At 33.0% G+C, this 13,569-nt stretch overlaps 1 protein-coding gene across 1 annotated transcript in view; it reads right to left on the bottom strand.

The window, feature by feature from the left end:
- Positions 1-2,712: 2,712 nt before the first annotated feature.
- LOC125055275 (neural cell adhesion molecule 1) overlaps positions 2,713-13,569 on the bottom strand; it is a 112,967-nt gene continuing 102,110 nt past the window's right edge. Inside the window, exons 2-11 of the mRNA XM_047657664.1 lie at positions 11,782-11,897; positions 11,221-11,425; positions 9,867-9,998; positions 8,316-8,471; positions 7,786-7,870; positions 6,799-6,898; positions 6,083-6,241; positions 5,035-5,152; positions 3,891-3,983; positions 2,713-3,343 (exon numbers count right to left, since the gene is read on the bottom strand). Of these exons, the coding sequence (XP_047513620.1) occupies positions 3,156-3,343; positions 3,891-3,983; positions 5,035-5,152; positions 6,083-6,241; positions 6,799-6,898; positions 7,786-7,870; positions 8,316-8,471; positions 9,867-9,998; positions 11,221-11,425; positions 11,782-11,897 (1,352 nt within the window). The 3' untranslated portion in view covers positions 2,713-3,155. The remainder of the gene's footprint in view (positions 3,344-3,890; positions 3,984-5,034; positions 5,153-6,082; positions 6,242-6,798; positions 6,899-7,785; positions 7,871-8,315; positions 8,472-9,866; positions 9,999-11,220; positions 11,426-11,781; positions 11,898-13,569) is intronic.

Raw genomic sequence — 13,569 nt, 5'->3', positions numbered from 1 at the left:
AACGAAATTTTTAAAGAACTAACCCATATATCGTACCCCTAAGACCGAAAGACGCGGTCACGCAGAAAGGTCAATGCCCATTTGGAAGCTATACAAATCATAAATGAACATATAAAGTTCGTAATTAATGCTTCGAAGAACAGCTTAGTTAAATTAAGGTGCTTTACAAGCGATCACAATAACTATGAAGTACTTAAAACAAATGAATGGAGAAGGAAACATTGGAATAGGAAATTCAGTCTTCCCGAAGAATATAACTAGGTAATTGAAAATCCTACCCAAATACAATTGACGGACGTTTTACAAATACAATCATTTATTTCAAATATTCGAGAGTGGAAATAAATTCTCATTTAAGTAATAAATAAATAAAATTATCATGCTATGCTCGGTCTTTGCTTGGGTTTTATTAAATTACCCTGATCGCAACCCTTTCTTGAAATGCATCTATTATTTATGTCACCGTAAAATTGTAAACACCGTTAGATTGTAATCTATCTCGCGAGATTGTAAACTGTCAAAAGATTGTGAACCTCAACGAACTACTTACAATTTAACGTATTATTATTCGGTAGATTGTGATCTATCGAAGTGAAACCGTCAATTTGTGAAACGGATCGCACCTAATAATACGTTAAATTGTAAGCAATACGCTGAGGTTCACAATCTTTCGACAGTTTATAATCTCGCGAGATAGATTACAATCTAACGGTTTTTACAATTTTACGTTAACATTTATACAACACGCAGCCAGTTAGCTTGGTTCTGAAACTTACTCCTTATTCTTCTGGATCTTTCAATGCCTTATCATGATCTGACCATCTTATATTATGCATCAAAGATATCAAGCTTCCAGTTTCATGTCCGTGGAACATTATATATGGGTTACGACAGAAATGTCGTGTGGAAAACTAACGTCTGATTTTACCGTAGTCTGAGTCTATAGGCACTGACAATGGTCAAATAGTAAGACACCAGTGGCAGTGTATTTTGGTAATTAATAAAACATTTATAATAATAAACGAGCCCACTAGCGGACATCTTTTTTCAGCTTTGTAAAAAAAAAATCGGTTGTCTCTAAAGTCGGTTTACTGACGATAGTTGAACGTGACAACGTCACGAATCGCTCACTCAAGTAGGAGAGAGACAGATGTCGAACGCTGAAGAGCGCGGAGTCCGATGGTGCCTCTCTGTCGCTTCGCGCTCTCGCTTGCACTTCAAGCCTTAAATGGAACGCCTCAGAGCGAGGTAACGCCGCATGAGTCATGTTTTTTCGTGCGTGTAGCCGGCTCCATCGATTTATAAGACGTTGTCACGTCAAAAATATTTTTATAAATATAACCTGATCGTCAAATAGGACAAGTTTAGCCAAACAAACTGAATTAGTACTGGGCTGCAGGAGTTTGCAGAAGCACCGCTTTGGGACAAAAAGGTTTTACAATGTACACACACCACAGTGTACACTGTACAGGGCAACGATACTACTGAAAATTGGCTACTTCTTGTGACTGTAAATAGCAAACGAAGGGCCAGCGTGGCCTAAGAGACTAGAATCATAAAATCATAGCAGCATCTGGTACAGTCGTATAATAAAATAAATTTATGTAAATGGAATGTAAAGAAATACATATATATATATTATTTATATAAAGCCTAGGATAACTTACTTTCGGAGTCTTAAAGGATTAACAAATTAAGATAAGTCCAATGCTAGGACGCAATCAAATAATAAATTAAATTAATCAAAGATACACTAATTCGTTTAATTTTTAACTGATTAACAAGGTTTTTAAATCATTAAAATTGTCAAATTAAACGCTTGTTTAAATAAAACGGTAAACTTGAATGTAATAACTGACTTAAGGTAAAACGGTAAGTTATGCTAGGCCACTTATACACAGTACTTTGAAAAAACAAAGAAGTTATAGATAACTATTTTACTTAATCTAAACCAAGAGAATTAATTTAAATAAACTATATTTTCATAATCTACAATTAAAATTATATACTAAGAGTATATCACTTTACAATACTTAAAAAATAATTGCTTTGGATAAAATGATTATTAAACAAAATATTTACACAGCAAAAAAGTAGGCAGGCTACATCTAATTTTTATTTGATATTTTCATTTTGTATTTTATACAATTGTATCTACTGCAGCTAACTTTAAAGAACTTTGTTCTGTAAGAGAAATTATAAATATAAATTTTCGTAGTCAGGTGAGTAAATAGGATAATCACTATAGCTATCAAAAGGTTATTGTCATAATAGATGTCAGTAGAAAGTTGACAGCATAAAGTACGAAAAATTAATATCAAAACGGACGCCAGAATATCTGAATCTAACCAGTATTTATTTTAGTCGTAATATGTTCTTATATCGGCGAAATTGCGAGAAATTGGTCAAAATTGTTTAGAAACATAATAAGTAATTATACAAGACGAGACAATATATACTTGAGATTTATACAATCTATCCCTTATTCATTGAAATACTTAAAAACGTGAAAAGTGACGTTGGCGTAGCCATGAAGCTAAGAAGATTGGCTGGCAAGGTTTTGACAAGGTTCGTCAATGAGAACCGCACAGTTCTGGATGTTCAGTGGATGTCTACAACCCAAAGATGAACCTCTAGAGTGAGTCTATGGAGATGACAGAAACAAACCGTAAATTCTGATTCTGAATAAAGGTTTTATTAATCGGACAATCCAATCGGACGTCTCTAGCAAAAGAATTTTCCAAAATGATTTGGAAGCAGCAATTAAAATTTGTAATTTAAATAATAAGCAAGTTATATCGCTACATCACACTTAATTATAACATTAACATAATTACGCACAAAATTTTCAAATAAATATATAATTTATATTCTTATTATTCTTAACGTTACCTTATAATGATTTTTATAATTGCAGTCGAAATAGCTAACATTTATAGATTATATAGTATACTGACAATTAACACCAATAAACACTTATTTTATCAACAGCCAAATAAAACTCCTCCCTAGCTATATGAAAATGGAACGTCTAATTCCTTTTTTACAATTAGTAATTAAAAATAAATATAAACAAGCCCGATTAAGACATCGCAGTTGACTGATTTAACAATTGAGAACATGTAGTCCGACTAAAGATATATGGAACTAAATATTTAATTGATTAAAGTGTACAAGAAACATATAATAATAAGTATGGACGAAATAGCAAGTCTGTTTGCGAAGTCTGTTGTAGGATTGGGAGTGACTTTAATCCATTCAGAAAATCCAGCTGCGTTGCGCGTGCGCACTCGGACGTGGTATGTTGTGTCATTTGCAAGTGGGCCTATTGTGAACAATGTATCTGGAAAACCAAATTGCATTTTAAATATACCTCTTTGTTATATTGGTTCCAAGGAAGACTCCATTTCAATGTCGAATTTTAAAGTAAGCAGATATAGAATGTATCTCATTCTTAATTATATACAAGCATAATATAAATAGCTTAAAACTGATAAAAAACAATCTTTTACAAATTACGATCGCCTCTATCCGATAATGCTTTCTTTCTACTTAGAATAACTACATTCAAATGGGGATTCATCGTCGATGCTATCATTAGAGTTTATGTCAATGCTAAACTAATTATTTTGTTAATAATTAAAATCATGACATGTATTCGTTAGGGATTTCCCTACGACACTCTCCTACTTGAGATATCTACACTATAAGCACATGATCACATCCCAATACCTATTATAATGATAGAAGTCTTCATAATACTATTTTACTTTAGAAACGTTTTTTTTATATAAGCACTGAGTATTATTCTCTTCCAGGTCTACTATTATAAAATTGTACATATCGAAAGGACTATGAATTTCTATACTAATAAAAAAAAAAATACTTACCATTAAATTCCTTGATATCTTTAATAAACTCGATAGCTGCATCCCAATCAGCTAGAAATCCTTCTTGTTCAGCCACTACTTGGAATGAATAGCCTGAAATGTTTAACGTTTAATAAATATAGTGAAAATGTATTGGAGTTAATTAATATAACTTAGATAATATAAGGACAACAGAATAAAAGAGACAGGGGAAAGGTCAGTGGCGTAATAAATGCCACGGGCCCCCGACCCAAGAGGGCCCCTGCCCAAGAGATATTATGTTCTATGGATAAATGTGAAGTCTCCAATACGCATTGGGCTAGCGTGGGGACTACAGACCATTCCCTCTCGCCTAAGAGAGGAGGCCTATGGCCATTAGTAGGACATATACAAAGTGTAATTGAGTACGCTGAAAATCTCGAAGTTTATTAAAATTAAACTGAGTAGGGACGCTTTTTACTGATAAGGCCTCATCAAAAGAATTACCATGGGCCCAAGACAGTATAGCCATTGGGAAAGGTATAGGCGAAGTGGCAATTTTGTCTTACACGAACTATTTGAAGCCACTTTGCTGAACTCAACAACTGAACGTCGGCTTTATAGTAATGTGAATTTTATTATCTTTAAAATAAAGGATTTAAGTCAGTATAAATATACTTGGCTTTTGTTTTTGCTGATACTAAAGCACTTTTAGTTTTGGCCTTTGGGTTTTATTCGAGATTATATTCGAGATTCGAATTACGCCGTTGCACCAATGGAATTTTCTTTCTATAAGCGCAATTAACAATTCTTCTATGGTGAAGGCGAAATAAAAATATATAAGTAGGTAAGACCATGTTTGTATGCTTTAATTATATAGTCAAAACCGTTTACGACGACATCGTTTAGAACAACATACCGGTTATATAGACCAAAATCAAAGGTCCCGGTTGAATTCTATTGTATTAGGTACTTAACAACGTCATCGGCTGTAACCAATATCTGTTTTACGACCAAATACGAGTAGTCCTTTCGATGTCGTTATAACAGATTTTGACTGTATTTTTTAAATAAACGTGGACCTTTCTGTGTCACTTAAGAATGTCTTTTTATCAAGAATACAGAAGGTATTGAATTGTCTTTAAAGCCCGAGCTATGAAGAGCTATTGTAATTGATATAAGTTACCTAGAACTGTAAGATTTTTTGGGTCCTCAGACATATCTTCCTCCGTTGTAGCCATATTACAAGTGGAACAAGTCACATTGAATGTAAGCTCAGATTTCGATTTAGATACTAATTCCACCTGAAAAACAGAGATAGTGTTGTTAATATAGTATTGTCTTTTATTAACATAACCTTTACACATTTAAAGAAAAAACTTTTTAACCGGATTGAAGTTATGTATTATTATAAATTTACAATTATTTAACATAATTTTACTACTACTTTTACTCTACTTTACAGCGTGCGTGGTCACGGTGTATACATAACTTCAATCCGGTTAAAAAGTTTTTTCTTTTTAGTGTTGTTAACTTTCGTGTATTGTATTATTAAATTTAACTTTTTCGGGATTGGGGTAGCATACAGGCGATACATTACGTTATGAGATATACACGCTGATATCTATACTAATACTAGCTGACCCGGCAAACGTCGTTTTGTCATGTAGGTACATATATTATTTCTAGGAAACATTTTTTTTAGTTCAATAAAAGTAACTTTCTTCTATAATACAAAATAGGGGTTGATTGTAGAGGGTTGACAATTAAGGGTTGTGTGTATTTTTGTATACTGTATCATAAAAAAATAAAAACAAAAAAAAAATCTAAAAGATTAAAAATAAATTTTTTGGGGTGGACACCCCTTATCACTTAGGCATTTGAAAGATAGATATAGATCTCAGACTTACTGAATATGTATAAAAATTTTACAAGAATCGGTCGAGCCGTTTCAGAGGAGTAGGGGAACGAACTTTGTGACACGGGAATTTTATATATAAAACGATTTATATTTTGTATCATTGTACACAAGTTGAATAAAAAAAATACCATTAAAATGCTGCATTATGTAATACGGGTGCTAAGTTATAAAGTATAACACACATACAAGTACTTGTATATTGATGAAAACTATATTAAAATCCGTTCAAAAGAACTAAACCTACATTTAAAAAAAGATAATTAATAAAATAATATTAGTGTATTAGTGCTTTAAAGCGATTCATGATACTTACAAAATCAGGAGAATTTGGTTTATTCCCAGGCGAAACATCATACAAAATAGTGACCTGTCCCTTACTGTTGTTCGCTGAACATTTATATTGGCCGAACGCAGTCTCGTCAAATGTTCGCAAAATGAATACTGAGCTATTGCCATCCTCTGAGGTCATCACCTAAATATATATGGATCTTAATTTAATATTCAATAATAATAAAGACATATCAAAAAGGTTAGTCGACATCACAGGAGACCGAAGATCTGGCAGCTACCTCGGATAAAGAATTAGTCTAGCAATTCAAAGGGGGAACGCTGCCAGTATCTTCGGAACCTTCGCTAAAGGGACTCCTTTTAATGATATATTGTAGTTTATGTTAATTTTAGTCATTTATTTTTCAATGTATTATTTTAGTTATTATACTTTAATGAATTTTATCATATTCAATAATGTAAAAATATTTTAAAATCTATTAGTTAAGGTAAAAGTAATTTTTGTTGAATTGATTATGCACTTCTTGCACTTTATGCTTAGTATTTTTTTCTTGCTAGGGTTGCCTGGAAGATATCGCTTTTTAGCAATAATTATTATATTACGTTTCGCTACGTTTTGAATTGTAATGTAACGAAGTTTAAATAAATAAAATCAATAAATATCCCAACGTAGCTGCTTTGTTGTTTATGAAAAATATATTAACAATCACAAATACCATGAACATAAGTTCTGGCACTTACCGTATCAGGATCAGTGATTAGTTCGTCAAATCCATTTTCAGTTCTGTACCAACGGAATGTGGGAAGCGGGTTGGCAATAACGATGCAGGTTATATTTTTGCTGAAAACATTCAGGAGTATTTAACTTACAACTACTGCCATCTAGTGCTCAAGCGAGAAACTGATTGTATTCCTTTTTACCAGTTGTAAATAGTGGCACGAGATGGGGCTTCATTATGAAATGCTAATCGCAACCTATCATAGCTTTGTTGTTGAGTTACGCCCGAACCCAATAATCAATCCACAATCACAGATTGAAAACAATCTGAGATCAGACCGTGACAGTCGATCTTAATTGATCAATTTAATTTTTTTTAAAACTGGTGTAAGTATGTTAAAATAATAACCTGTCGAAATCGATCATCAACTGTTATTTTCATACAAAGGTCTATTCCACAGACACCGATACGACCTCCCATGGATAGCTTGTATCGACAGATGGCTATTACTATCCGTCTATTGGTTATTGGGTCACATGTTACAACATTAGGATTAAGTTTACTATCACAGATGGTGGATTATGGATTGAGATAGGTTATTGGGTTCGGTCGTAAGCCCACAACGAAAGTCATAATAAATAATTGACCGAAAATTTTCTTGCGTTAGGTTCATTTTCACGTGTAACAAGAGTTTTAGATTTGCCGCCATTTCGCGCCGCCAAGTTTTTTTGAACTCTTAGTAAAGAGTTCTCAAAATTGAAATTAAAAAAAAATCAATAGCAGTGTTTCTAAATGGCCAGTTCTAAACATTTTCAGTGCAACAAATGTAGTTATGGTTGTTCTGTCGCTATACAAACCGTAGAGTAAAATTTCTAGATGATGTCTCCACAATTAATCCTTCCCTATATATCAGAAATATAACTGGTGAAAGATATCAAGATAGATTCTATAGTTCTAAGAATCCTGTAGTCTCTACAATCTTTTTGTCTTTATGTTTGTTGTTACTTACGTTTCATTGATGATCGCGTAAACCTCTTCCGCCTTATATTTGGAGTATGAAACTTCATTGTTTTCGTCCACCAAGAAGGGTTTATCTGAAATAATTTATACCAAACATTTATTTATTTACAAGTACATTTATTTATAAGTATTGTGTATATTATGTATTTGATATTATATATTTTATTTTGTTTCACATTATCGTATTAGTTTAGTACTGTAAGGATAGTGTATGTATTTTTGTGAATAAATAATGTTTTTATTCACATATGTACACTATACATATGCTGTCCAGCTAATGTCTTATGTTTGGATAGCTTTATATTCATTGCGGCAGCATACAGACAAGCATATAAATGAAAAACAATACCAAGATTTTATTAATAACAGTAATTTCAAAAGAATATATAATATCTATTCAAATTTAAAGTAATATTAATTTTGACTATCGCGATGTATCCATCCATTCGTCTTTTGTTTTACTTTCTCATCCCCTAGAGTAACTTGTTTGTATCATTCAAATTACGATTAGATACTTACGGTTTACGTTTAGTTGCACCCTTTTATCAGCGAAGTGAGACAATGCCTTCTGAGTCACTCTGCACACGTACTCATTGGTGTCCCGATGTGTCAAGTTCTTAATCTCGAGCTGATGGTTGTCCGCCTTCACCCGTATTATGTACTTTTTGGGATCATCTGGAAGAGAAACAAAAAAGAACTATTGTAAATGCTTGTTGCTTTGAAGAATAGCGCTCCCGCACATAATCTCACATGTAAGAGGCAGTATAATTATTGAATCAGAAAGTCATTGCACATTGCTGCGTCGGTACAGTAACGGTTGCACTTCGGCTATCTATGCCTCCTCTACTTACTGCCGAAATCTATCCGGTGATGTCTCAATGACGAAAGAAATGCGAAATCGAATCTCAATGTTGACATTTGTTTACATTAAATCGCATACAAAAACGTCGCTATTGCTATTGGAAGTTACCCGTGCTGTCTCGACGTTTGGTGGGATTGAAAGTATCTTCAGAAATGCCGTAAGAATAGCATGATTAAAAGTTCACACTCAGCACTACAAGTAAAAAAAAAGTTAAACCTGATGGGCCCCAATATGACTAGTTTTCGGTACCGTGTGGGTTGTAATCCAATGTAGTAAAACCGATAAATACACATAATACGAGTACGACACGTAGTGCGCGGATAGAAATCACTCCCTCTCTGTCGGGCGTCGCCAACTGTATTGTTATTTGAAAATGTGTCGCGAGCGGCGACTCGGCGGGTCCACAACTCTGACGCCACCGCTGGCCGGCGCCCGGCGGCCGACAGGCGACAACGCATGCGCGGCTTGTAGTTAGTAATTGCACACTAAACGATAGTTTCAGTGATCAGTGATTCCAACTCGTACAGAATGTTCCCCGTAGAACTTCAAATATCCCTAAAGTTTTGTGTTGTATCTACACTCATTTCAAATATGCATCAATAATACATTTAAGTATAACTCCGATCTTGGAATACTATGGATTTTTAATATTTCAATGTAGTTTTTACACGCTTTTTGTGTATATTTGGATTAGTTTGTTAGTTGAGTTCTAAGTCTGAGTCTTAATATAAATTGTACAGAACATTGTGCGTTTTAAAAAAAAATATGTTTAGTAAATAAATGAGACTAAGACTTCTTCATTCCAACTAAATTTGGGGGGATAACCCCCAAGTTGACATCACTGGATAGATTTCAAACAACGGCAGTGGATAGAGGCATAGTTGCCCGATATGTCACCATTACAAAAGTTAAAAGTATTTGTGTTTTTTGTTATAATGATTCTTAAAAAAATCCTTAATCAATATCCCAAAACAGGGTTTTATGCGGGTCTGATCACGTAATACATAAGAAAAACGAACATAAGTATCATAATTGTTTGCTCTTTACTGCACACATACACCACTCACATACAAATCAACCTTTTAAATTATGAAGTCAACTTAACGAAGACAAACTTATATCAGCTTCATGCCTCCAGCACTTGACACACTGATTATATATCCTTATCTCTTCACAGACTATATAAAACATTCACAGTAAATACTCACTAGTAATAGGATCGTTTTCCATGTACCACTGTACTATGGGTGCCGGGTGACCTTTTGCAACACAATCGAACTTGACTGATTTCCCTTCTTCACCCTCGATGATTTCATATTTATTGGGTATCATTGCTTTTACTGAAAAAGAGTAAAAATTACGTAATAAATAGTGGTTTTAACAGATTTCCAAAAAACAAGTTTAATTTTAATAATTTTAAATAATAAGTATAGGATTTTTTATAATTCGTGCTTGTCTTTAGAAATTCGATCATGTCCTCCAAGTACGGTTTCCTCCAAGGCACTCGCCCGGTACCGCACAACCCTCCCAAAGGCCGAGAACAAATTTAAATTAAATTAAAACTTGCCCTCGAACCGGGAATCGAACCCGGTACCCCTCACCTAGCTTCAAACTTCCATTTAAACCATATACATTTCGGGGATTCGTAATTGTTACCAAGAGCACGACTCGTTTTATTCATAACATAAATTTAAGTTAAGCAGTTGAAACTTTCCAAATATTAATTAGCTCTTTTCAAGAGTAATCTTCAGGAATGTTACTGGGTAATTTATTAAATAACTTTGTTCTAATTTGTTTAGTACAAGAAATGAGACAAAAGTTTGTAGGAGTTATCCTTTGCGGAACGGGCGGAACCTCGACGAAAACCAACTAGCCTACGAAATTTTAATTAATTAAGTGTGGACTTACTGTTTAAAATTAAAAAGCGAGTTATTGTATCGATTATAAATTTATATACTTTGTGGATTTTTTTTGTATGTGGGTGTCAAAAGCGTTACGTTAACACAATGATGAAAGGCACTCGAAAGGAGTTACGTAAATAATGTAATTAATTCGCTTCTGTTAAATAAGTTTTGTTTAAGATATTCTAAGCTTTAATATCGGTTTTTTATCGATTTTTATTTTATTTTATATTTTATAACGCGCTCACTTCGTCCAACTTCTGTTGCATTTTTGCAGGATAAGCTTAGAAATTTTATGTTTCAAAAAATTACAGTATTTTCAATTTTATTAACCTATATAGTAATAATAAAAATAACCTTAAACGCTGGCAGCATTTCCTCGCTGTATTGCAATACTAATTCGTTAAGCGAGGAAAGCACCAGCTCTGGGGTCACCGGTACTATCTACCAGGCGCCAACTTAAATCTTTTTTTAGCGCCTGTGCACTTGGACCTCACAGCCTAAGGGTCTCTACCCCAAAGGGAACAAAATCGAAGTTAGAGGAAAGACTTTTTGAGCCGTTCATTATTTTTCGCCTGCTCTGCCGCTCCAGCTTTTTAAAATAGATAATTTTTCACACATAAACTGTTTGAGACAGGGTTATATATACGAATTGTCTTACCCCCAACAGTGATTTCAATAGTTTCATTCAAGGAACCCGCTCTACAGGTCCAGTTGCCAGTATCTTCGATCATTGTCTCTTGAATGATGAGAGCTACTAAGCTGCTCACGAGGGAATCGTTCTTGGACCTTTCCACGTAAACCCTGGTGTTTTTGGTAGAGCGGCCCTCTACGACATCTCCGTTCGGTGATAGCCAGTCTATTAACTGGAAGGGAATAATAATTTTTAGTATTTATTTACCTATATAAGTTTAATTGATTGCCTTTGGCTCACGCTATAATTAATACTCTCAACTAAATATAAACCCATATTACAACATATTTTATTGCAAAATTGATTTAGCCAGTAAATGTTTTATAAAAATAATTAATTGTTTAAGATTGCTGTTTATTGTTTTTTATGATAAACTACAAATTTTAAAAGGCAATATTCACTGAATTAAAATGCATTTAATAATTAAAAATTATTAAGTGCGTTTGTCTTTCGATTGTTATTAGATGAGGACTTATATAACCTCTACAACATACATTTCAAATATCATAATTGTGTACTTCATAATACCTCTGGCATATTTCGTCCTTTGCAGTAAATAGCTCGTTTGACCCCTGCGTTGTATACGGAGGGTCTCGCCATCACGTGCAGGTATGGTTCTCCATCATTTGGGCTTGTTGATAATACTGAAAATTCAAGCATTATGATTGAAAATTAATTAACCTTTTTTGGGAACACGGGTAGAGTTTGTTGAAAAAATAATTTCTTTCAGAGTACCTATAATTAATTAAGCGATAATATTTTTTAAATATGATAATAGGTAGTCGCCGGCCATGGTAAACTGAAGTTGTACGCTCTTTGGTGTAGTATCATAAGTAAGTAGTGCTTTTAAATTGGTCTTAAAATTTGTCAACAATATCTCTATTCTAATTAAGACACGTGACACGATCCGACTTTCCGTTTGACCAATTGTAATTAAACGAAACACCATAATAATAATTTGAATTTATATAAAACCTTTTTACATTGCCATTAAATGCATACATAATAAATTCGCGTGCATATAAATTAAAATGCGAATAAACTTTTAAAATATCCGTGTTCCAAAAGAAATATGATTTAATTGAAGAGACGTCGCACATGTTAAAATTCAGTGCACCAAGCTGTATAATGAGGAATTTAATTTCCTCTGTGGCACATGCAGTGATGAAATGAAACGGAAAATGACATTTTTATTTTGTGTACGGGTAAATAATTTTTTATAAAATTGTAAAATTCGTCCTACTAACGTAATAAATAAAAATATTCTTATTCATGAATCTTTTTTATTTACGGAGTTTATGTAGTGTCGAATGTAAGACAGCTATTTCTTGTTTGATAAGCTTTAATTCTTAATTACTTTATATGTGGCAAGTCGGTTCATGGGTAGCCTAATAAAACACTATCTAGTCTACAATAAGTCTTAATAGGTAGTACTTTTAAATTTATTTTATTTATTTGAAGTCCGAAAATATCTAAATTAAGTAATCCTTTGGTTACTAACTACTTGAAACAATTGTTTTGTAAATCTAAACCAGAACCACTCAATATCTCTGATTATATTACCACTAAGCCGTAAGGGTGATAATTTCTCTAAATAGCACTTATTGGAATTATCACGAAATCGGCATATGACATACAAAGGTTAATATGTACGAAATTACAGGAAACCTGGATAGAAGGATTAAAATTATGAAATTACTCCAATTTTTATTCACGTCACATGTTCTTTTCGATAATTCGGTAACTTTATCGGTTAATGTTTGAAAATTTCCTCGCACGTTTTACAAAGTTATAACGTGTTAGAGGTTATTTTTTAACCGATTAAAGAAACCGGAAAGGGGTGGTTGTTGCTCTGCCGTTCTTGGATCTGGATGAACGATGTGTTAAATGATTTGCATTTGAATTAGAATTTTCTAATCAGATAGTTTTCAGGAGATGAAATGTCTCTTGAAAAATGCTACACTTGCGACGCCGACGCCTTTTGAAGGTGGTTATTTTATTTGTTTAAAAATAAATTATCTATATTATTTTTTATTTTTGAAGTAAATTTTTATAATTTTCCTAAAAAAAGATTATTAGTTGTCTATCATATCTATCATAAAATGTGTCTTAAAAACGGTACAAGGGATTTTTCTGTACAGTTAATAGTATACAAAGTGTGCAACCGCAATACATTTGGATGTCAAAAGCAAAGCCTGAATAATCAATTAAGAGCTACAAATAAAATAATATATTTGAAGAGTTATTTCACAAAAAAACTATTATTTTTCAGTTGAATACACAATTATAAATGTCCTGATGTTTAAAATTCGAACT

Source organism: Pieris napi, chromosome 13, assembly GCF_905475465.1.
Source record: "Pieris napi chromosome 13, ilPieNapi1.2, whole genome shotgun sequence".
In the NCBI taxonomy this organism is placed as follows: Eukaryota; Metazoa; Arthropoda; class Insecta; order Lepidoptera; family Pieridae; genus Pieris; species Pieris napi.
Note: the sequence above shows the minus strand (reverse complement) of the source record. Positions and strands in the feature narration are given on the sequence as shown.